The following is a 25,459-nucleotide window of genomic DNA, read 5'->3' on the forward strand; positions in this document are numbered from 1 at the left end:
GCACTCACACAGTGGCTCACAATCTCCAATAACTCCAGTTCCAGGGATCTGACGTCCTCTTCTGGACTCCGTGGGCACTGCATTCACACAGTGCACTTAAACAAAAAAAATAACAAATGAATCTCTTTTTTTTTTATGTGTATGAGTGTATTGCCTGCATGCATGTGAGAGCACCTGTGTCATGCATTGCTGAGGAGGTCAGAAGAGGGCCTCGGGTTCCCCTGGAACTGGAGTCAAGGACAGTTCGTAGCTGCCATGTGGGTGCTGGGAATCGAACCCGGGTCCTCTGCAAGAGCAGTCAGCGCTCTCAACTGTTGAGCCATCTCTCCAGTCCCACAAATGAATCATTTTTTAAATGGTGAATGATGTAGGAAGACACAATATTGACCTCTGGTCTCCACATATGCACCTGTACACACACACACACACACACACACACACACACAGCAGAATAAATAAAATATTTTTAAACAGTGAAAACTGGGGCCAGGCGTGGCGGCACTTTACCAAGTGTTTTACCAACAGAGCCATTTCCCAGTCCTCATCCCATGTTTTCTAGCCACATGCACAGCCTCCTCTTTCCAGTACAATGTGGATGTGCCTGCTTGGGGCTGGCCTCACCTTGCATCAGCTGCCGCTGTGCCTGGATAACCTGCTGGCACAGCAGCTGGTGCTGGTGGTAACGCTGGATCACAAAATCCTTCTGGCATAGCAGGTTCCTGTGGCACAAGTTGTCTGCCTGCAGCTCCGTGTTCTCCACTTCCAGCTCGTGGGCCCTGCACAGTAGCCGTAGCACCTCCCGCTGATCTTCGCGAATCACCTGCCTGGGCAGCAGCTTCTCCATCTGTGAGGCCTTCTGCTTGGCGTGGGCCAGACGCTGCTCCAGCCCAGCCTGCAGGAGACACAGGGAGCTTGAGGCAAGCACTGACACCAGTCTGTCATCCTCAGGAGACAGGTGGCAGTCATCCCGAAAGATAAGCCACTGTGAGGGCTAAAACTGATTGTCTACATGACAGGACCCAGAATCACCTAGGAACAAAACCTCTGCGCATACCTGTGAGGCATTACCTAGACTGAATCAACTGTGGTGGGTAAACCCATCTTAAATGTGCATGACCCACTTCCATAGGCTAGGGCTCTGGACCGAATTAAAAGGAGAAAGCAAGCTGAGCACCAGCATTCATCTGTCTCTACTTCTTGACTGTGGATGCCATGTGACCAGCTGCCTCACTCTCCTGTGCCATGATAGACTGTGCCCTTGAACCGTGAGCCAAAACAAATCTTTCCTCCCATAAGTTGCTTTGGCTTGGTATTTTGTCCCAGGAACAAGAAAAGTAACTAGTATACCTACCATCCCTGGGACTAACCCTATATCTGGCTTAAAATTTTTTAATATCTTTGGTCTTGCTGATCCAGGGGGGCTTAGCCAGCTCCTGGACAGGGCAAGCAATTCACCTGTGAGTTCGGTTTTCAAGTGAAAGCCCATGGGTGCAGAGCCCACCATTCCAGCCTCCTCAGGTGGAGTGACACCCTGGGCCACCATCCACCTGTCCTACCAGAGGATAGTACCAAACATTGAGGGATAGCACCAAGGCACCAGTGCTCACAGTGAGGGTCTAAACAGCTGTGGTGAGTGTAGTCCTCTGACAGACTAACCCCATCTTGTAGCAAGCAGCTGTTCTACACACCAAGACAGGCTGTCCTTTCCAGGACAATGGGACAATGGACAGGGTTTCCCTAAAGTAGCAGAGTCCCTATTGAGGGCAAGCACGGAGTGTGAGTACACATGTCACCTTCCCCAAGTTTAGTTCTGTCTACACCTTACGTTGTCGGAGTCTGCGGTCAATGGTGCTGTTTCCACACTAGTGCCCCGAACCCAGGTTTGCAGGAATTCTGCTGTAGACTCAGAGCCATACAGTATGAGTGTGGTGGTGCACATCTTTAACGCCAGCACTTGGGAGGCAGAGGAAGATGGATCTCTGTGAGTTCAAAGCCAGTCTGATCTATATAGCAAGTTCCATGCCATCTAGGACCATGCATCAAAAAATGAAGTAAAGGGCTGGAGAGATGGCTCAGTGGTTAAGAGAACTGGCTGCTCTTGCCAAGGACCTGGGCTTGGTTGCCAGCCACATGGCAGCTAACAACCATCCATAACTCCAGTTCCAGGGGATCCGATGCCCTCTTCTGACCTCCACATGGGTGTACTTATATATGTGCAGGCAATACACTCATATACATAAAGTTAAAATAAATAAAAGTATTTTTAAAGAAATAAAATAGGAGTTGTGGCTAGAGAGATGGCTCAACAGTTAAGAGTGCGTACTGTTCCTGAAGAAGATCCAGGTTCAGTTCCCAAGTACTCTGTCAAGCAGTTCACAACCTCCTGTAAGTCCAGTTCCAGGAGATTCAACACTGTCTTTTGACCTCCGAGGGCACTGTACTCACATGCACAGACACAGACACAGACACACACACACATATACATAAGTAAAAATACCATAGCTGGGGCGCTGGAGAAATGGCTCAGTGGTTAAGAGCACTGACTGCTCTTGCAGAGGACCCGGGTTCGATTCCCAGCACCCACATGGCGGCTACAAACCGTCCTTAACTCCAGTTCCAGGGGAATCCGAAGCCCTCTTCTGACCTCCAAGGCATTGCATGACACGGGTGCACTCACATACATGCAGGCAATACACTCATACACATAAAATAAAAATAATAAATTTAAAAAATAGCAGTTAAGGGCACTGACTGTTCTTGCAGAGGACCCGGGTTTAGTTCCCAGTACCACTTGGTGGTTAACAGTCTATAATTCCATTTCCAGGGGATCCTATGCCCTCTTGTTGCCTCCACATGCATTAAACTCACATGCAGGCAAACACATAAAATAAAAACAAGTAAATTAAATAAAATAGCAGGCATGGTGGCACATGCATCAGTTCCAGCACTTGGGAGGCAGAGGTAGGCAGATCTCTGTGAAATCAAGGCCAGCCTGGTCTACATAGGGAGTTCCAAGTTCACTGGGGCTACAGAGAGACCCTGTCTCAAGAACAAAAACAACAACAACAACAAAAGAAAGATAAATATCTTTTGAGATGAAATAAAATGGGAACTTGGCAGGAAGGGGCTGGCAACTTCAGAGAAAATGCAGCCATTCCCACAGCACCCCCCAAGAAACCCCTAATTAAACTCACTCACTCTTCCAGCTGAACTTGGACAACAATAAACAAAAAAAAAACCTCTACGGTTTCAGGTAGCCCAGGCTGGTCTCAAACTCACTAAGTAGTTGAAGGTGACCTTTAACTCCTGATCCTCCTGCTCTACTTCCCAGGTTCTGGGATTTGGGGCATGTACCACTACACCTGGTTTATGCAGTGTTGAGGATGGAACCCAGGGCTCTGTATATGCTAGGCAAACACTCTATTAACTGAGCCATATGCCTAGCCCTTGAATGAGATATTATTTCTTTTTTTTCAGTCTTTTGGGGACAGGTTCTCTCTATAGCCCTGGCTGGCCTGGAACTTACTATGTAGACCAGGCTGGCCTTGATGATCTCACAGAAACCTGCCTGTCTCTGCCTCCCAAGTGTGGGGATTAAAGGCATGCTCCATCATGTCTGGCTCTTGAATGAACTATTCTTGGGACTGTTGGTGCTATCCCACTTTGGGGGCAGATGTTAATTTCACTTCTCCCCAGAACACAGGCCCATGCTGAGCCTGCCTGCCCGGCCTGCCTGCTCCATCCCACAGAGAACACAGTGAGGGCTCTCGGCCCCTTTCCACTCACTACCCTGCTTCCTCAACAGCAGAAAAACAGACTCTCCCATTTGACACTGTAGGATGTCTCTGGTGTGCCTCACACCCAGGCCCCAATTCTCTCAAGCTGTATGTGAGGGTAAGCTTGGAGGGCCGAGGCCCAGCCTGCCTACCTCAGGCTCACTCTGCTCACCCTGTGGGAAATGAACTGGGAGCCCTGAGACCTGCCTATGGCTTGGAGCCAGGTTCCGCACACCCACCAGGCAAGGCTCTCCAGCTATGTGAGGCAAGCACTCTACCACTAAGCTACACCTACATAGCTGTGGACATACACTTGTTTCTGGACACACATGCACATGTGTGTGTATGCTGATGGAGATGCTGACCACATCTACAAAACATGTTCTGGCAACTTGTGGCCCTGCATCCTGGAGTCTGCTCAGGGTGACTCAGCAACGTAACTATCACACCACACAACTAACCTCAGCCCCCAGAGAGTCATGTGGAGCCCTGGCTGCCTTGTAAGCTTAGAGTCACAGTCCCCAAGGAAAGAGCAGACAGATAACAGCAGAGGAAGATGTGCTCTGGCCACCTTCGTTATGATCTAAGATTGATTCTACTCCCCTCCTGCCAACTCCCCTCTAGGCCGCCTCCCCTGAAGTGCTCCCCAACTCCCCTTTATCCTGCTTCTTCTTAGTCCTCCCAGCTCCACCTGGCCCCTCTGAAGTCCTCCTTCCTATCTGTTCTCTCCTTAGTCCTTCCCAGACTTCTAGGCCCCCTACATCTGGCATTCCCTGAAGTCTTCCCAACTGCCCTCTACCCGGCCTCCCCTCAATCCTCACCAACTCCCTTCCATCTGACTTCCCCTCTGTTTTCCCTCACTCCCTTACATCCTGCCTTCCCTCTGTCCTCCCTAACTCCATCTGGCCTCTTCTGAAGTCCTCCTCTGCCCCCACCATGCAGCCTCCCAAATTCTCCCCAACTCCCAACCCCCTTTTTTATCTTTTTTTAAAAAATATTTTATTTTTTTATTTTATGTGTATGAGTGTTTTGCCTGCATGTATGTGAGTGCACCCATGTCGTGCAATGCCGTGGAGGTCAGAAGAGGGCTTCAGATTCCCCTGGAACTGGAGTTAAGGACGGTTCGTAGCTGTCATGTGGGTGCTGGGAATCGAACCTGGGTCCTCTGCAGGAGTAGTCAGTGCTCTTAACCGCTGAGCCATTTCTCCAGCCACCCCTGTTTTTCTTCTTTTTAAAGATAGGATCTCATGTAGCCCAGGCTGGCCTCAAACTCTAGGCAGCCAAGTTCAATGATGAATTGATCTTCCTGCCTCCACCTCGTGAGTGCTGGGATCACAGGTGTGCACCACCATACCCGGTTTATGTGGTGCTGGGGGTGGAACCCAGGGCTTCCTGCATGCTAGGCGAACACTCTACCAACTGCACTACACCCCAGTCCCAGGCAACACCTGTGAACCTGAGGCTCACATGACCATGACCTCCTAGTCAGCTGTGCTCCTTGGGATGCACAGATGGATACCCACCATCCATGTGACAGCACTGCCTCCCTCTCCCTCACCTTGAGGGCTGCAGTTTTCTGCTGCTCAGCCAAGAGCAGCGTCACCTCCTCTCTGGCCAGTGCCACCTCTGGGGGCTCTGCAGATTTGCCCTCCTCCCCGTCGGCATGCCCTGGCTCATCCTTCCTGCCGCTGTCCACATGCACGTGGTGGTGGGTCTTCTCCTGTTCCCAGCTGCAGCCAAGACACAGGAGGCGTCAGAGGTCAGTCATGGCTAAGCTTGGAGTCCTGCATCTCCCTCCCAGAGCTTCACAGGCCTCGCCGGCCTCCTCACAGGTGTGGGGAGAAATTCTGATCTTTTCTGTGTATCTACCCAACCCTCATCCCACTCGAGCCAATGACAGCCACCTCCTACAGAAAGGTGCCTCCTGACCCTTGCTCTCCTCGCTGTAAAGCTGGGATGCTGAAAGCTATGTGCCCAGGGGAAGTGGCTGGGCTCTGCCAACAAGGGCAGCACAATGAACCAAAGCAGGAGGATCCATGGACACTGGGAAATAAAGGAAGAATGAGGGAGCCACAGCAAGTGAATATGTGGCCAGAAAGGGGCAAGACATTCTGTGATTGCATTTTTAAAGTTTAGAATGGAGGAGGAAAGGGAGGGGAAGAAGAAGAGAACAGAAAGGGGAGGGGAGGGAAGAGAAAAAGGGGAGGGAGTGAGGGGAGAAAAGGAGAGGTGGAAGGAAAGGAGGGAAAAGGATGGGGAGGAAAGAGGAGGGGATGTGAGGCAGAGCAGAGGGTGAGGGGAAGGAACAGGTTACGTGACAGTGCTGTTACTTAAGTGCTGTTTGAAGCCACCTCTAAGTGGCTGGCCATGTGTCCTGGCTTCTTCAGGGCAACTGGAGGGACACCCACTGCTCCAGTGTAATAGTTACCAATGTCCCTTTGACCTACAGATGCCTGGAGTGGACAACGGGCATCCCAGTCAGTGTCTGCACAGGGTCCCTCTGCCCTTGGTGGGGACATACAGGGAGGGCATGTAGAGTCAGAGAGAGGACAGCAGTCTAGGAGGAGTGGGACTAAAGGCAAAGTTGCATCTGCTCTGAGCCTCAACATCTTCCACAGATCATTTTAGTCCTCCATGACCCACTGGGCTGGCTCTGGACCCCAGCCAGGAGAGGTCCAAGAGATCTAAAAGCTTCTCCTATTTGGCCCAACTTAGCCATGAGGGCAGAACAAGAGAGACAGGGGCCCTGCCTTCTTGGGGACCTGCGGATGACAGCAACAGAAGAGGCCTCACCAGCGCCCCCTTTCTGCTCCTGTGGTTTCCCCTGCCTAGTGGGATGCAGTGTGTAGCAGGGCACTCACTCTGCAATGGTCAGCAGATGGCGAGACATGTCTATGTGCAACTCAATGTTGGTATTCTCCAGCTCCACCAGGCTGCGCCGCATCTCCATCTGCTCCTTGAAAGCCCCAATGAGCTGCGCTCGGATCTTGTTCATCTGAAGACGGTTATCTTCTTCTGCATCATGGGGGGTGATTGTAACTGTGGGTGGGAAGGGTACTGGTTGTACCAGGAGCATGGCCAGCCAGGCAAGGGTTGAACTCCATGCCCACCCACCAAAATGAGCTATGGCCCATGAAGAAGTTTAACATACATGGGTGGATGGATGGGTGGATGGATGAAGGATAAGTGGTTGGATGGATGGATAAGTAGATTGATGGTGTATAGACTGCTGAATGGATGGATGGATGGATGGGTGGCTGGATGAATATGTGGACTAATGGATGGCTATGTGGGTGGATGGATGTATAGATGGGGAGATAGGTAGATGGTATACAGATGAATGGATGGATAGAGGAAAAAATCTGTAGACAGGTAGGTAGATGGCTGGTACATAAATGGGTGAATGGAAAGATGGATGTGTAGATGGGTAGGTGGACAGATGGATGGATTGGTGGATGGGTAGATGGATGAATGGGTAGATGGGTGGATGGGTGGATGGGTAGATGGGTGGATGAGTGGATGGACGAATGGGTAGATGGGTGGATGGGTAGATGGGTGGATGGGTGGATGGGTAGATGGATGAATGAGTGGATGGGTAGATGGGTGGATAGGTGGATGGGTGGATGGATGAATGAGTGGATGGGTGGATGGTGGATGGGTGGATGGATGAATGAGTGGATGGGTGGATGGATGGATGGGTGGATGGGTGGATGAGTGGATGGGTGGATGGGTGGATGGGTGGATGAGTGGATGGGTGTATGGGTGGATGGATGGATGGGTGGATGGGTGGATGGATGGATGGGTGGATGGGTGGATGGATGAATGAGTGGATGGGTGGATGAGTGGATGGGTGGATGGATGGATGGATTGGTGGATGGATGAATGAGCAGATGGGTGGATGGGCAGATGGGTGGCTGGGTGGCTGGGTGGATGGATGGATGGGTGGATGGGTGGATGGGTGGATGGATGGATGCATGGATGCATGAGTAAATGCATGGGTGGATGGGTGGATGGATGGGTGGATGGGTGGGTGGATGGATGGATGGAAGGGTGGATGGGTGGATGGGTGGGTGGATAGATGGGTGGATGGATGAATGAGCGGATGGGTGGATGGATGGGTGGATGGGTGGATGAGTGGATGGGTGGATGGATGGATGGGTGGATGGATGGATGGGTGGATGGGTGGATGGGTGGATGGGTGGATGGATGGATGCATGGATGCATGAGTAAATGCATGGGTGGATGGGTGGATGGATGGGTGGATGGGTGGGTGGATGGATGGATGAGTGGATTGGTGGATGGATGAATGAGTGGATGAGTGGATGGGCGGATGGGTGGATTGGTGGATGGATGAACGAGCGGATGGGTGGATGGGTGGATGGATGAATGAGTGGCTGGGTGGATGGATGGATGGACGGATTGGTGGATGGATGAATGAGTGGATGGGTGGACGGGTGGATGGATGAATGAGTGGCTGGGTGGATGGATGGATGGACGGATTGGTGGATGAGTGGATTGGTGGATGGATGAATGAGTGGGTGAGTGGATGGGCGGATGGGTGGATGGGTGGATGGGTGGATGGGCGGATGGGCGGATGGGCGGATGGGCGGATGGGTGGATGGGTGAATGAGCGGATGGGTGGATGGGTAGGTGTCAGGGCTTCACTTCTCTTTGAAAGGTCTTAATTTTTGTACAATTTATGTATTACTCATTTAATAAGCATTTAATTCCCTAGCACTTTACTTTTAGCTAGTCCAAGAAGTGAAAACTGTTTCAACTTACATCTCTGCTTCCTAAAGTATTAGAGACTTTTCATATGCTTACTGCAATATTGACCCTTCTGTAGGGCCAGCAAGATAGGGCTCAGCAGGTAAAGTGCTTGCAGTCAAGCTCAATGACCAGAGTTCTATCTCAGGGATCCAACTGAAGGAAGGAACTGACTTCCAAAAGTTGTCCTCTGGCATTCATACATTCACCATAGAACACACACACACACACACACACACACACACACACATACACACACACCACACAAATATGTACACACACACGAAACACAAATAAATAAATAAAATGAAAATAAAAAATAAAAATAAAAGTGTGCGCCACTACAATCAGCCCTTCCAGGATTTCCCTTCCCCTTATTTATCTAATTAATTAAATTTTTAATGAATTTTTGCAAGTTTCATACAATATACTTTGGTATATTGTATGACCCCCTCCCCTATCTGAACCCCCTTATCTTATAGCCCCCCCCCGCTTGTCTTCATGTGCTCTGTTGAGACAATATCTCTCATTGAACCTGGAGTTCATCAACTGGCTAGGCTAGGTGGCCATCGAGCCCCAGTAATCTTCCCCACCCCCTCCTCCCCCGCCCCATGCTGGGGTGACAGACACACACAGCTGCACCAGGCTAGTATGAAGGTGCTGAGAAGCAGAACTTGGGTCTTCACAGCACTTTACTGAGTGGGCCATCTCTGCAGCTCGATACAGCACAGGGTTCTTATGGCCCCCATCTTATGACTTTTGTCTTTTTTTTTTTTTTTCTTTTTTTCTTTTTGAGACACAGTCTCATGTATCCCAGACTGGCCTCAACCTCTCTATAACCTGAATTTGATCCCCAGAAGCCCACACAAAAGCCAGGTACAGTGGTTTATATCTGATATCTTAGCACTGGGGAGGTGGAGAGGGGGCAACTCTGGGGCTCACTGGCCAGCAGCCTAGCCCAGTTCATGAGCTTTGAATTCAGTGAGAGACCCAGTCTCAAAAAATAAGATTGGAGCTGGCATGGTGGCACATGCCTTTAATCCTAGCACTTGGGAGGCAGAGGCAGGTGGATCTCTGTGAGTTCAAGACCAGCCTGGTCTACATAGTGAGTCCCAGGCCAGCTGGGGATACAGGGAGACCCTGTCTCAAAAACACCAAAAAAAAAAATAAATAATATAATAATAATGATAAAATATTTTTATTTTATAAAATAAGAGAGTTATCAAGGAAGACATTCAACACTGACCTATCTATGGCTTTCATGTGCATACATGCACATTTGAACATATACCACAAACACACACACAAAAAAAAGAAAATGAAATTTCTGGAGAGGTGGCTCAGCAGTTAAGAGCACCTGCTGCTCATCCAGAGGACCTGAGTTCAGTTCCCAGCACCTTCATCAGGCAGCTCATGACCACCAGCTGTAACTCCAACTCTGGGGGATCTGACAACTTCCTCTGGCCTTCTCAAGCACCGCCCTCCATGCGTATGTGGCATACATTCACATAGACACACACATAATATAAGTTAAAATAAGAAACAAAATGAAATATAGAAAAAAGCAGAAAATAACCTAGTGGACAGATCTTGTAGGTAGAAAACTGGAGCCAGGCTTGGGCTCCCAGAGAGGCAGTGGCCAGACTATAACAGCAGCCCATGCCTGAGCCACCAGGTTGCTGTGGATGCAGTCACTCAAAGTGGCCAAGGATAGGTACTCAGGTGGAAGGAGGATGGGTCCACAAGACCTGGGTGTTGAGCACGAGGCCCTAGGTAGGGCAGGTGCTGAGCTTGCTCAAGGCACAGACCCACACTATCTCTGTGTCTAATACCTTGTACATCCGGGACACCAGCTTCCATTTTCTTCTCCTGCTTCTCAAGCTTTGACTTGAGGTGCTCGATCTCCCTGCGCAGGTCGGAGATTACATCCGTGTACTGTGCAATTCGGTAGGAGACATTCAGCAGGTTGCGCTTGACCTGGAGAAGAAGACGTGGCCTCCCATGTGGTGGGAGGCTCCCTGAAGGATAGGCTTGAGAGATGCTGTATAACATGGCATGGTATAAACAAACTTCAAGGCTGTCAGAGTGATGGTAAGCTTTAATGTCAACCTGACAACCTAGAATCACCTAGACAGAGAATCTTAGTGAGGGATCGTCTACATTGGGTTGGCCTGTGGGCATGTCTGTGAGGGATAGTCTTAAGTTAACTGAGTGCGAAGGCCCAGTTCACTGTGGTGGTACCATTCCCTAGGCAGGGGTCCTGAACTAGGTTGAGTGGAGAAACGGAGCTGAGCACTGGCAAGTAAGCAAGCGTGCACACATTCATTTCTCTCTGCCATTGACTATGGATGTCATGTGGCTGGCTATTTGGAGTCCCTGCTGCCTTGACTTCCAGTGGATGGACTGTAACCTAGAATTGTGAGCTAAACTAAACTAGGGCTGGAGAGATGGCTCAGTGGTTAGGAGCACTGCTGTGGTAGAGAACCTGAGTTTTATTCCCAACACCCACATCAGGAGGCTCACAGCTGTCTGTAACTCCAGCTCCAGGCGTCAGATGCCCTCTTCTGGCCTCTCTGAACACCCATACATATGTAGCATACACCCAAATGAACATATACATAATGTAAAAAAAAAAATCTTTAAAAAAAGGCCAGGGGTGGTGGTACACTCCTTTAATCTAAGTACTCGGGAAGCAGAAGCACTACATAGACCAGGCTGGCCTTGAACTCACAGAGATCCACCTGCCTCTGCCTCCCCAGTGCTTGGATTTAAAGGCATGTGCCACCATGCCTGGCTAACATATAATAAATTTTAACTGAAATTTTTGTTCCATGCATATGGTACCATAATAAAATTTTTTCAAATATGCTGTGCATAATGGCCCAGCACTTTAATCAGTCAGTGCTATATAGTAAAACCCTGTTTCAGAAAACAAACCAAAACAAAAATTTAAATAATCCTTTTTTTTTCAGTCTTTTTGCAACAGGGTCTCCCTGTAGCCCCAGCTGGCCTAGAACTCACTATGTAGACCAGGCTGGCCTTGAACTCACAAAGATCCACCTGCCTCTGCCTCCCCAGTGATGGGATTAAAGAGCCTGGCGTCCATCAGTTTTTTTTTTGTTGTTGTTGTTGTTTTTTTAAAGAAACCTTCTCACCAGTAACTATCATTGTGGGAGAAGGGGAGTATGCATGCTCACATGGGTGTACATGTCTATACATGCATGTGGAGGTCAGAGGTCGACCTCAAAGTCATTCCTCAGACACCATCCACCTTGGTTCATTAGGTTTGTTTTGTTTTCTTTTGTTTTGTTTTAGACAGGGTCTCACTGTGTAGCCCTGGCTGGCCTGGAACTCACTGTGTAGACCAAGCTGGCTTCCAATGTATAGGGATTCACCTGCCTCAGCCTCTCAAATGCTGGGATTAAAGGCATGCACCTACCTTGTTTTTTGTTTTGTTTTAGACAGGGTCTCACTGTGTAGCCCTGGCTGGCCTGGAACTCACTATGTAGACCAGGCTGGCTTCCAATGTATAGGGATTCACCTGCCTCAGCCTCTCGAATGCTGGGATTAAGGGCATGCACCTACCTTGTTTTTTGTTTTGTTTTAGACAGGGCCTCTCACTGTCCAGGAACCATCAAGTAAGCTAAGCTGGCTGGCCAGTGAGCCCCAGGGATCTGCCTGTCTTCTCTTTTGCAGCTCTGGGATTACATATACACTTCAACACACCTGACTTTTTCTGCATGCGTTCTGGGGACTGAACTCAGGTCTTCACGCTTTCACAGCCTGCTCTTCACCCACTGAGCCATCATCTCCTTGGCCCACTTACCCTGGTCTTGATGTTCTTCGCCCTATAGGCGTAGAGCAGCGTGGTCCGTGACTCTTCAAAGCTGCTGCTGGCAGGGCTGATATGGGCGATCATCACTGTGCGGCTGTTCCCTCCCAGGGCATCCTGCTCAGGGGGAAACAGCAGAGCTGGGACAATGGGAGCCACATGTTCCCCCACCGACCTGTGGTCCTGCCTGCCAGTGATCCTAGCCCTTCTGAGTACCACCAGAACTCTGGGAGCCCGCCTGGCTGATACTGCAGACCAGGATGGAGCCAGTGCCTGGGGAGGTGACCCTCAAGAAGAAGTAGGGCACACTTCAGGACCCCCATCTGATGCCCTGATGAAGAAAAGTTAAACAAAGGGGGCAGATACATAGAAACATTTACTTAGAGTTTTGCATATCTGTTTGGACTACAGTGAAGTGAAAGCATCCAGATCAATACAGAGAAGACTTTTCTCATGTTAAAGCCATCCATGACGGAACAGGCAGTCTTGGGGAGGGAGTGAGCTCCCTGTTGCTGGGGACATGTGTGCTGGATAGCTTTAGTGTCAACTTGATACACCTGGATTGAGGGAGCCTCAATCGGGGAATTGCCTCTATTGGACTGGCCTGTGGCCATGTCTGAGGGGCATCTTCTTGATGAGTGATGTGGGAGGGCCCAGCCCACTGTGGGTGGTGCCACCCCTGGGCAGGTGGGCCTGTGTTGCATAAGAAAGCAGGCTGAGCAGGGGCCAGGAGAGCAAGCCAGGAAGCAGCGTTCCTCCATGGCCTGTGCTCCAGCTCCTGCCTCCAGGTTCCTGCCCTGAGTTCCTACCTTGGGCTCCCTGATGAACTGCGACCTGGGAGATGTAAGACAAATAAACCCTTTCCTCCCCCATGTTGGTATTGGTCAGAGTATTTTGTCACAGCAATGAAGAAACAGACTAAGACAGAACAGGCAGTCTTGGGGAAGGGGTGAGCTCCCTGTTGCTGGGGACATGTAAGCAAAACTGACCCATAATCGGAATGGTAAAGGGGGAGTCAGGCATTGGCCAGATATATGTCCTATACAGTACTGACCTCAGAGGCTCCTGGAAGGAGTCTGAGACTCAAGTCTGGGCCTCCATACTGGCAGTTAAATCCTGGTTGCAGTGGCCTCCCCCACTTCCAGCCAGAGCACCCACCTTCAGCAGGCGTGTGAGTTTGCTGTCACGGAAGTTCACGTACTGCGCCCGGCTGCCGCCTTTCTCGCTGAGCGCATTGATGCAGTTGCCCAATGCCAGCAGCGAACGGTTGATGTGCGCACCCTCCTTCATCCTCTTGCCTCGGTTCTGGGTCTGAGTAGGGAAAGGCCAGGCTGAACAAGAATGTGAGTCCTTTCCTACTGACACCTCTCCCTCCCTATCCCTAAGGAGGGTACTGAAGCCCAGAGTACACTACTGGCCCTGTCTGTCCTGGTGCTAAGAGGTCATGAGGCCCAGGGACTGGAGACCCCTGACAACAGCATTGGCAGTGGAGTATTATGAAGCCATTTTGAGGTTGACACTAACTGAGATAAACAGATTGGAGAGGCATCTCCTGCAGACAATTCTGCTTGTAACTAGAATCCTCCAGTGAGGGGCTGGGGTTGTGGCTCAGTGGTAGAGCACCTGCCTAGAATCCCCCAATGAGGGACTGGGGGCATGGCTCAGTAGCAAGTTCTACCACTTGCCTAGAACATGGTCAGGTCTTCAACTCCTTGGAACTGTGGCAAGATACCTTTTTAGTGGCAGTCATCCCCAACCTATAGGTTTCACTGAACCCTATGGTTTCTGTTAATACACTGTATTTTATTTTATTTTATTTATTATTTTTATTTATTTGTTTATTTATTTATTCATTTATTTATTTATTTACCCGGCCTTTATTTATTATTTTTATTTTATGTGTAGGAGTGTATTGCCTGCATGTATGTGAGTGCACCCATGTCATGCAATGCCACAGGGGCCAGAAGAGGGCTTCGGATTCCCCTGGAACTGGAGTTAAGGACAGTTCGTAGCTGCCATGTGGGTGCTGGGAATTAAACCTGGGTCCTCTGCAAGAGCAGTCAGTGCTTTTAACCACTGAGCCATCTCTCCAGCCCCTTACTTTTATTTTTTAATATTTTATTATAGCCAGGCATGGTGGTGCACACCTTTAATCCCAGCACTCGGAAGGCAGAGGTAGGCAGATCTCTCTGTGAGTTAGAAACTAGCCTGGTCTACATAGCAAGTTCCAGGTCAGCTGGGGCTACAGGAGATCCTGTCTCAAAAAATACCAAAAAAAAAATTTATATTATTTTTTAATTTTATGTGTGTGAGTGTATTGCCTGCATGTAGGTAGGTGTACATGTGTCGTGCAATACCCACAGAGGTTAGAACAGGGCACTGGATCCCCTGGAACTGGAGTTATGAACAATTGTTAGCCACTATATGGGTGTTGGGAATCAAACCCGGGTCCTCTGCAAGAGCAGCCAGTGCTCTTAACTGATGAGCCATCTTTCTAGACCCTGTTTTCATTAATTTTTATTTTTTTTGTGTATGAGTGTTTTATCTGCACATATGCAAGTGCATCACATGTACACATGTGTGCAAGGCCCATGGAGGCCAGAAGAGGGCATCAGATCCCATGGAACTGGAGTTACAGATGGTTGTTAGCTGCCATCCGGGTCCTGGGAACTGAACAGGGTCCTCTGCAAGGGCAGCCAGAGCTCTTAACTGCTGAGCCACCTCTGTAGCCTCAACACACTGTATTTTAACAGTCTGACTGAGCAGCCTATTGGCTTCGGCAGCCTGGGCTTCAAGGGCAGGGCCAGGCCCAGAGCAAAGAGTGAGTCAACAGAAAAGCTATTAAATGACCATTTAAATCATAGTATAGACCATAGGGCAGGGAGAGTGCGTCAAACTTCCCTGGGTTTAAAGTTATTGGTAGTGCACGCCTTTAATGCCAGCACTGGGGAGGCAGAGGCAGGAGTACCTCTGTGAGTTTGAGGCTATCCTGGTCTGCACAGTGAGAACTTGCCTGAAGATTGAGATGAGATGAGATGAGATGAGATGAGATGAGATGAGATGAGATGATGAGATGAGATGATGAGATGAGAAAAGATAAAAGTCAAATTGATTACTTAATGTCTCTGACCTTGAAATCTCTATGTAGCTAAGGATGGCCTTGAACTTCTGGTCCTCCAACCTCCATCTCCCTCCAGAGTGCTGGGATTTAGGTGTGGACCACACTCAGTTTATGCAGTCCCTCAGATGGAACCTAGGGCTTTATGCATGATAGGCCAGCACTCTACCAACTGAGCCACATCTCCAGCCCCCTCTTTTTGTGTTTTTCAGACAGGGTCTTGCAATGTTGCCCAGGCCTGCCTGAAATTTATGACCCTCCTGCCTCAGCTTCCCAAGTGCTGGGATGACAAGGATGCCCCACCAGGCCTGGCTCTGAGTCTGTATTATAAAGCAGGCACAGTGTCAAGCTGGACCCTCACCAGGGAGGCCTACAGGACTGTAAGCATCGAGTGCGCCTTATACTGGAAGGTCACGTAACAATGGGTCCAACTCTTATCAACTCCTTCCCTGGCCTAGTCCCAACCTGGCCCCCAGTCCAGAAAGAATGCTCAGGTCACAGGGTCACATTTGAGAGACAGAACAACAGAAGCCAGGGGCAGGTGAGCTGGGGAGGGGTGGAACCCACAGCAACTCCTGCCACTCCTGCAGCTGTCCCTCTGCACCGACCTGTCCACAGCCTTTGCCCCAAATGCTCTTCCTTGTACTCCAATCCAACTCTTTAGGACCTGTCTGGGCTCAGCCCTGAAACCCCACCACAGGCTCCGTGAACCCCAACTCCCCTAGCATAGGCTCCTGGGTGTTGCTATCACGGTCCGACACTTGCAGTTTCCTAAGAAAGGGCAAGTTGCAACTCACCTTCATGTCTCCAGGCCCAGGATGAGCCCATCCTGCAAGCAGATGCAGAATGAGCTGCTTGCCACATGGAAAGTGCCCCCAAAGCACTGGCCCCATGCCTTCCTCACTATAGGCTTGCAGAATTTATTCCCTCAGCAGACACTTAGCCGCAGCATCTTCTGGGCCCAGCACTGTTCCAGGTGCTGAAGGACAGCTAGACAAGGACAGGTGCAGTTCTGCTCACACTGAGGGTGACAGACCCCAAGTGCAAGATTGTAATGACACCTGAAGGTGGGGGCACCTCAGGGCCTGTACCTGGGATGCACGCTCTGAGCCTGCCAGGTCCACCATGAAGAGCCTCCCAAGGCCCACTTCCTCAGTCAGGTCAGCGCCTCGGCTCCGCTGGTGCACAGTGACCTGCAGCACTGCGTGGGAACGGGATGACGTCTTGTTGGCAGCTGTGGGCTCCTGTGTGCGCTGCCGGTTGCCTTTGGTGAGGAGCTGCATTATCTGAGGACAGAGGGTTAGGAAGGCAGGTCACAGAACTAAATGGCCACATGTACATTCTACAAAGACCCAGAAGGGTGGCTCCAGGGTTGGGACTTTTATGCCAGTATTTTTGGTTTACAGCATGAGATGATTAGATAAATCAACTAGCAGAGCAGGAGTTGCAGATTCTTCACATGAGTGCCCTCTGCCCATTCTCTGCCAAGGACAGACATCACCAATGGATTACCTATCTCCTCGTTTCTTTTTTTAAAATTTTATTTATTTATTTTCATTTCTTACGTATATGAGTGGATTGCCTGCATATATGTAAGTGCACCTGTGTTTGTACAATGCCTGCGGAGGTCAGAAGAGGCATCAGTTCCCCAAAACTGAAGCTACAAATGGTTATTAGCTCCCATATGGGTGCTGGAACTGAACCCAGGTCCTCTGCAAGAGCAGCCAGGGCTCTTAACCGCTGAGCCATCTCTCTAGGCCCTTCTTTCTTTTCTTTAAAGGCAAGGTGTTAGAATCCCAGCACCCACATGGCAGCTAAAAACCATCAGTAACTTTGAGAAACAAAGGGCCTGTGGTTGCTGGAGCTTGGTTAGCACAGCCAGGCCCACACATGAAGACGAGAACTCTACTGATCTAGAGGCAAGGGGGAGCCATGGAAACTCCTGGAGCAGGAGGAGGCCCAGCCAGATCTCTCAGCAGCCCACCTTTAGGGCAGTGCCAAACTTAGAGAAAGTAGAGAGGGGGCCAGCGAAATGGCTGGGTAGGTAAGGGTGTTTGCTGCTGCACCTGATGACCTGAGGCCTATCCCCAGAACCCACATGGTGGAGGGAAAGAACTGACTCCTGCAAGCTGTCCTCCATATGCAAGTATGAACACACACACAGACACACACACAATAGAGAGGAGAGGGAGAAGGAAAAAGAAGAAGAGAAGCAGGAAAAGAGGAGGAGGAGTGGGAGGAAGAAGAGAAAGAGAAGGGGAGGAAGAAGAGGAGGAGCAGGAGGAGGAGGAGGAGGAGGAGTGGGAGAGGGGAGGAGAGGGAGCTGGAGGAAGAGAGGAAACCAGTTTTTTTTTTTTGTTTTTTTTTTTCTTTTTTTTTTGTCTTTTTGAGACAGGATCTCCCTGTAGCCCCAGCTGTCCTGGAACTCACTATGTAGACCAGGCTGGCCTTGAACTCACAGAGATCCACCTGCCTCTGCCTCCTGAGTGCTGGGATTAAAGGTGTGCGCCACCACGCCCGGCCCTGAGAGAAAACCAGTTTGTAGGAAGGTTTGCAGTTGTCCCTTGTAAAGGAACAGTCATCAGGCTAGCTAGTGAATTCAGAGCCCAGCCTGCTTGGGTGAGCTGTGTGCCTGGTACACTGTTCTGGAAGGACCCAGGCCTGCACCAGGACACTGAGGAGAACGTGGGATTGATGGGTGATGTCTGTCCTGAGCACTGCCCACAGGAAGGCAAGGCATGGCAGGTACCTGGGATTCCCTCGGGCCAAGTTCAGACAGGCTTGGAACAGCACAGCATGGACCTGGGAACTCAAACAAGGAGAACTTTATGCGCTAGGCTATGACCCTCACCTCTTGCGCATTTGAAGTGGATACCTCTGTGATGCCTGCAATCTGGATGCTGCCTCTAGAATCTTCTCTCAGCTCCAGAAACCCAGAGGATGGGTTCAGGAGGTCACGGATGACTTCGTTATAAATCTGCAGTGGAACAGAAAGTTTGGGACTAAAGCACTTTGGTTCAAACAGCCCCAAGGAAGCCTGCGCTGCTGGAGGGCTTGCATCCCACAACTCAAAGCTGCATTTAGCCTGCTGTGATTCTGATTCAACTGAGGCAGGGGGGCTGGCTCACCTCCAGGTAAGACATGGACACGCTGTATTCCATGTTGTCCTGGGTCTCCTCGATGGCCTGGAAGAGGTCAGTGAGGGTCTGCAGGTAGATACCAGGCTCTGCATCCATGCCCAGCATAGTGTGGGTCTTCCCTGCACCTGCAGGAGGGCCGGGTTCCAGAGGCAGGCTCAGGTGTGGTATGCATTAAGAGGATTGGCACACTACACACTTTCAAAGGGATGTTCTCTCTAAGGGAGGCCTCACTGGCTCCCTCACCACCTTGTCCCATGAAGGAGAGGATTGGTAGGTGCTTCCTGCTAAGCCCAGGAAGAGAGTGAACCCACTGACTGGTGCTGGGTGGCTGTGAGCTAGGTGCTCCTTAGAATCTGTATTCCCATCCACACAGGTGACAGGGTGCTTGCTTTAGTCCTGACCCTCTGTGAGTTTAGTTCCCAAGGACAAGAGAAGTGACTTCATTTTACAGACCCAGGGCTAGGCAGGTGCTTCCTACTGAGCTAGTCCCCCAGACATTTTTCTTCTCTTTTCTTTTTTCTTTTGAGATAGACTTTCCATAGGAAGCCCAAGCTGGCCTGGATAATCTTCCTGTCTCAGCCTCTCAAAGAACTAGGATGACAGGTGGGTGCTATCTGGTTGCAAACATTTATTGAGCCCAACTCTTAACTTCAAAGAAGAAATTTGTGACACTGGGTGTGGTGGCACACGCCTTCAGTCCCAGCACTTGGGAGGCAGAGGCAGGTGGATCTCTGTGAGTTCAAGGCCAGCCTGGTCTACATAGTGAGTTCCAGGTCAGTCCCTGCTACAGGGAAACCCTGCCTCAAAAACACCAAAAAAAAAGAAGAAAGAAAGAAAGAAAGAAAGAAAGAAAGAAAGAAAGAAAGAAAGAAAGAAAGAAAAAAGGAAATCTGTGGGTCTTCTGAGCAGAAAAATGCAGGTTTGGGTTGAATTGCTAGATTTACCCTGCTGACTGTGACTCTGGGGAAGTTTCTAGAATCATCCCAGCTAGCTAAATGACCTTGTCCACTGAGTCCAGAAGAGGGCACCAGAGCCTCTGGAACTGGACTTACTGGCAGTTACCAGTTGCCAAACCTAGGTGTTGGGAACTGAATTTGTATCCTCTGTAGCAAGCACACTTTATAAATTTTGATTTAATTTTTATATGTACAAGTGTTTTGCCTGCATGTATGTAAGTGCACATGCATCCAATACTCACAGAGGCCAGAAGACGGATTAGATCCCCTGGAACTGGAGTTATGGATAGTTGCTAGCTGCCATGTGGGTGCTGGGTCCTTTGTAAGAGCAGCCAGTGTTCTTAACCACTGAGCAATCTCTCCAGATTCCTTAGCTCTCTTTGAAAGGAGGGGTCATGCTAACCTTTCAGAGAAGCTGAGATGATAAAAGTCCAGTACATGGGGCTAGGGATGTGGCCCAGTGGATAGAGCACTTGCCCAGGTTCCATCTCCAGCATTGCATAAACCAGGCATGGTGGTGCACACCTGTGATCGCAGCTCATGGGAAGTGGAGGTAGGATCAGGAGTTGGAGGTCATCCTTGGCTACATAGTAAGTTTGAAGCTATCCTAGGCTACAGTGAGACAGTGTCTCCCCAAAAAGGGAGGGTTCTGCTGGCACCAAGCCCCTTCCTCCCAGGGACAATGCCCCATCCAGTACCTGAGGGGCCATAGGCAAACACTGTTGCATTGTATCCGGAGATGATGCCCTCCACTAAATGCTGGATGGTGGCACGGTACACATCTTCCTGTAGACAGACAGGAGGACAGACGGACAGAGGAAAGGACAACGTGAGTCAGGGGACCTACTGCTTAGTAAAAACAGGAGGGGGAGGTCTGCAAATGAGCTGTCCCTCTACATACACAAAGACACAGACGGAAGGCTGAAGGGGAAGGGGAAGCCTAGGTGTTAGAAGCTCCTGGAAAGTTCTGTAGCTAGGCAATGTTGGGCATACTACCTCAACTGTGCTGAACCTCACATGCAGGCTGAGAGAAGATTAAGCAGAAGGAATAGCTGGGGGCAGTGGTGGGGGTCCTCACGCCTTTGATCCCAGCACTGCAGAGGCAGGCAGCTCTCTGTGAGTTTGAGGTCAGCCTGATCTATATAGTGAGTTCCAGGCCAACCAGGTCTACATAATGAGACCAGATCTCAAACATAAATAACTAATAAAATAAATTCTGAGGCTGCCATCAGGAAGGCTGACACATGCTAGGGACTAAGTGCAGTCATTTCCAGGGCTTCTGCAGGAACTGAGAGATCAATAGGGTTAATGTTCCATGAAGATGATCAGGAGCCCACCCCCACTTCATGAGACAAAACTGGGGGGCAGAGATGAGTGACATGACCCAAGGCAGCAATACCCAGCTATGGTAATGTGCAGGTAGTGAGCCTCCTGCCCACAGGGAGCTAAATGTCAAGGAAGGACACTCAGGGCTGGTGACTGAAGTGGCAGGTTCAGCTGGCTTGACCACCTACATCTGCAGCACCTTCCCAGTGTCCACTCTGAGCCCTGATTTCTACCTATGGAACTCAGTGCAGCTCTGGCTGATCACAGCTCCACTGCGCTAGGTGTGGAGCTATCAAAGTTACCCTCCTCCCTGTGGTTGTGGAAAGGCAGAGGCTGGGTTGGAATCTGGGCTCCGCTGTGCATGGCGGTACCTCAGACAGCTCCCTCCTATGTAGATCAAAGAAATTTGTTTGTTATACAGGGTCTCAGGTAACCCAGGCTGGCCTCACATTCATGTGACCTTGAACTCTCCTGCATGCTGGGATTACATGTGTGTGCCACCACACCCAACAGAGATATTTCTGTGCACTTTTCAAGATTGCTGTGAGGCTGGCATGTGACATGGGGCAAGTGTAGCACTCGGCCTGGGGCAGCTTGCCAACGACCATCAGTGACCAGGTCCCTCCAACCTATCATGCCATTGTAACCTTAACAATGAGAAAAGCTGCTCTGCTCTGACAGCGGCTGGGGAGCAGCTCTGCTTTCCTCCAGAGAGCTGCTTTCTGAAAAGAGAGGGAGCACATGTCCCCAGCAGGCATCCGTATTGGAACACTGCCCCTGTTCCCCTGGTGTGAGAACAGTCCTGGATACTTAGCCACTTGACTGGGGTGATGAGTCTGCCCCTCCCCTTGACCTTGGCCAGCCTTGGAGACTAGCTTGAGCAGCCAGTGTGCACAAGTGAGGCCAAGAACCCAGGAGACTCCCACTGGGCCTCCTGTAGCTCTGAGGCCACCATCTGAGAAGCTGGTGCCTCAGGGAGAAGGAAGGCCTAAGTGGGTGCTCCAGCAGAGATGCCAGCCAGCCCCACTGATGACCAAGCAGGGAACCATTGGGTGTCATCAGTTCAGCAGAGCCCCTGATGACTACAGTCCCTCGATGTCCCATGTGAAGATGGCAGTAAGTCCTAGTCCAGGTCACATGGGGCTAGGCTGGCTGGCATGTTCTGCAGCTGCTGATAATCAGGAGACAGTTGCATACACCTAGGGTCGGGCTTCTTAGAAGTGGGGAATCTGGACTACATCTTGATTCCCCTGCAGCCTGAGTGCCTCCACTTCCCTCTCCAGGCCTGCTCCTACTCTCCCACCTCAGATCTCTGGAGTATGCTTTTAGTCCAGACCTGCCCACTGCATCCTGATTCCCTGAACGCAGACTAGGTCAATTCTCCAGCTTTGTTTGTTAGACCCTCCACCCCCATCTTGCCCTTGGCCCCCCTCCCTCATCATCTGCCTACCACTACTACCCAGACGAGCCTACTACCCTGTGAGAACCTGAAGCACACACCAATTAACTTTTCACACCTGAGCAAAAGGCAACCAAGTTATATCAACAATATAAACAGAAACAAACTTCAATTAAAGGCAGAATAGAATTTCCTATTGGACACACAACCAGCAAAAGACATCCATATGCCCAAACGGCAACACAAAAATACAAATAATGTGAAAAACCAAGAGCATATGTCCCCCCCAAAAAACCCACCAGTCCTACAGAAGTGTACTACGAGAATCACTCTGAAGAACTCCACAATGCAGAATTTTTTTAAAAAATCATAAACATAAAAAAAGAAGAAAAAAAAAGATATAACTAAATATTTGATTAAATGGTAATGTTACATTATATAGCAATAATATATTTGGGAAATAATATATTGGGGAAATTATGTATTTATCATGTATTAATACATTTGTCAAGTAATAAAAAACAAAAAAATAAAAAAATAAAAAATAAAAAATAAATCATAAACATGATCAAAGAACTTAAAGAAAACACTGAGAAACAGCTCAAAGAACTCAAAGAGGATAGGCATAAACTTGTGATAGAAGTTGAAGAAAATACAAATACGGGGCCGAATGAAATAACAAAAACAATTCAGGACTTGGAAAGTGAATTCACAAAAGAGACAGGAATACTGAAGAAAACCCAAACCGAAAGGAAGATAGAATTGAAAAACTCAGTAAGTCAGTTGGAAACAATGGGAGGAAGCCCCCCAGTTACAGTGAGTGAAACGGAAAACAGAATAACAAGACTGGATGACAAAGTTGAAGAACTGGACTCCTTAAAGACTATAATTTTTTAAAATTTCATTTATTATTTTTATTTTATGTGTATGCATGTATTGCCTGCATGTAGATAAGTGCACCCATGTCATGCAATGCCCTCGGAGGTCAGAAGAGGCTGTTGGATCCCCTGGGACTGGAGTTACAGACAGTTGTTAGCTGCCATGTGTGTGCTGGGATTCAAACCCAGGTCTTCTGCAAGAACAACCAGTGTTCTTAACCACTGAGCCATCTCTCCAGCCCCAAGACTATATTTTTTTTAAAAAAACACAAGAATGGAATATGTAGGAAATGTGGGACACCATGGAAAGACCAAATCTGAGCCAGGTGTGGTGGCGCACACCTGTACTCTCAGCACTCAAGAGGCAGAGGCAGGCTGATCTCTGTGAGTTCAAGGCCAGCCTGGTCTACATAGAGAGTTCCAAGCCAGTTGGGGCTACAGGGAGACCCTGTCTCAAAAAAAAAAAAGACAAAAAAAAGACCAAATCTATGCATCATAGGCTATATGCCTCAGACCAATAGCATTGATCAGATCTTCAACAGGATTATAGAAGAAAACTTCCCTAAATTAAGGAAAGACTTGCCTATAGAGATTCAAGAAACATAGAACACCAATTAGACACTACCAGAACAGAAACTCCCCACAGCATATCATAGAAAAACATTAATGTACAGGACAAAGAAAGGGTTCTGAAAGCTTCTAGAGAAAAACAAGAAGTTACATATAAAGGAAAACCCATCAGAATCACATGACTTCAATGAAGACTATGAAGCTGGAAGAGCCTGGACCAAAGTATTCCCAGTTCTAATGACCATGGATGCTAATGCAGAATACTTTACCCAGAAAAACTATCTACCATAGTCAAAGGGAAACAAAAAGTTTTCCATGATACCAATGGGCTGAAAGAATTCATGTCCACCAAACCAGCCCTACAGAGAATACTCAATGCAATACAAAGTGCTGGAGATAGGAATGACTATACCCAAGAGGCCATAGAAAGAAAACAAAGGAATGTATAATCGGGGAAACACAAAATAGGACCAAGAACACAAACAAATTTAAAATGACTGTAACCAATACACATCTTTCAATAATAACTCTAAATATCAGTGGCCTCAACTCCCTAGTCAAAATATACAGGCTAGTGGAATGGATTAAGAAACAAAATCCATCTCTTTGTTGTCTTCAAAAAACTCATCATACCTTCAAGGATAGGCACTACCTTAGGGTGGAAGGAAGGGAAAAAAAATATTCCAAGCAAATGACACTAAGAAGCAAGCAGGTGTTGCAATTCTAACATCTGACAAAACAGACTTCAAATTAAAACTAATCAGAAGAGATAAAGAGGGTCACTTCATTCTAATCAAAGAAACAATTGACCAAGAAGATATTACAATCATGAACATATATGCGCCAAACTCTGTAGCACCCAATTTCATAAAAACAGTACTTCAGGACTATAAAACACAGATTAACCCCAACTCCATAAGAGTAGGTGACTCCAATACCCACCATCTCCAACAGACAGGTCAACGGGACAAAGAATAAACAGAGAGCTATCCGAATTAAATGACATCTTACACCAAGTGGACCTAACAGACATCTACTGAATACCCAAGCACCAAAAAATACACTTTCTACTCAGCAGCCCATCAAGTTTCTCTAAAATTGACCACATACTGGGACAAAAAACAAACCTCAACAAATACAAAAGAATTGAAATAATTCCATGTGTTTTATCAGACCACAATGCAATAAAGCTTATAAACAACAAAAAGAAGCTGTAGTAACTACAGGAACTCATGAAGATTAGACAACACACTCCTGAATGATGAATGGGTCAAAGAGTAAATTAAGAAAAAAATAAAAGTATTCCTGGAACTAAAGGAAAGTGATAACACAACACAACAAAACCTCTGGGACACTTAAAAGAAGTCCTAAGAAGGAAGTTTATAGCTCTAAGTACCAACATTAAAAAAATCAGAAAGATCACATATAAATGACTTAACAATACAACTCAAAACAAGAACAAACCAAACAAAGCTAGTAGATAAGAAGAAATAACAAATCAGAGCAGAAATTAACAATAAAAAAATACAAAGACTCAATGACTCTAAGAGCTGGTTCTTTGAAAAGTTAAAGAAGATAGATAGACCCTTAGCCCAGTTAACCAAAAGAAAGAAAGAGAAAACCCAAATTAACAAAATCAGAGATGGAAGGGGAAACACACACACACACACACACACACACACACACACACACACACA

General features: G+C 48.6%; 1 protein-coding gene across 1 annotated transcript in view; it reads right to left on the reverse strand.

The window, feature by feature from the left end:
* The window catches only part of LOC103748719 (kinesin-like protein KIF19), a 53,611-nt gene that overhangs the window by 15,333 nt on the left and 12,819 nt on the right, over positions 1–25,459 (reverse strand). The window contains exons 4-13 of the mRNA XM_029555136.1: positions 20,288–20,375; positions 18,622–18,758; positions 18,345–18,470; positions 16,585–16,779; positions 13,534–13,686; positions 12,370–12,492; positions 10,358–10,520; positions 6,638–6,815; positions 5,335–5,506; positions 622–892 (exon numbers count right to left, since the gene is read on the reverse strand). Coding sequence (XP_029410996.1) covers positions 622–892; positions 5,335–5,506; positions 6,638–6,815; positions 10,358–10,520; positions 12,370–12,492; positions 13,534–13,686; positions 16,585–16,779; positions 18,345–18,470; positions 18,622–18,758; positions 20,288–20,375 — 1,606 coding nt within the window. The remainder of the gene's footprint in view (positions 1–621; positions 893–5,334; positions 5,507–6,637; positions 6,816–10,357; positions 10,521–12,369; positions 12,493–13,533; positions 13,687–16,584; positions 16,780–18,344; positions 18,471–18,621; positions 18,759–20,287; positions 20,376–25,459) is intronic.

This window comes from Nannospalax galili, unplaced genomic scaffold, assembly GCF_000622305.1.
Source record: "Nannospalax galili isolate Female #2095 unplaced genomic scaffold, S.galili_v1.0 scaffold664, whole genome shotgun sequence".
In the NCBI taxonomy this organism is placed as follows: domain Eukaryota; kingdom Metazoa; phylum Chordata; class Mammalia; order Rodentia; family Spalacidae; genus Nannospalax; species Nannospalax galili.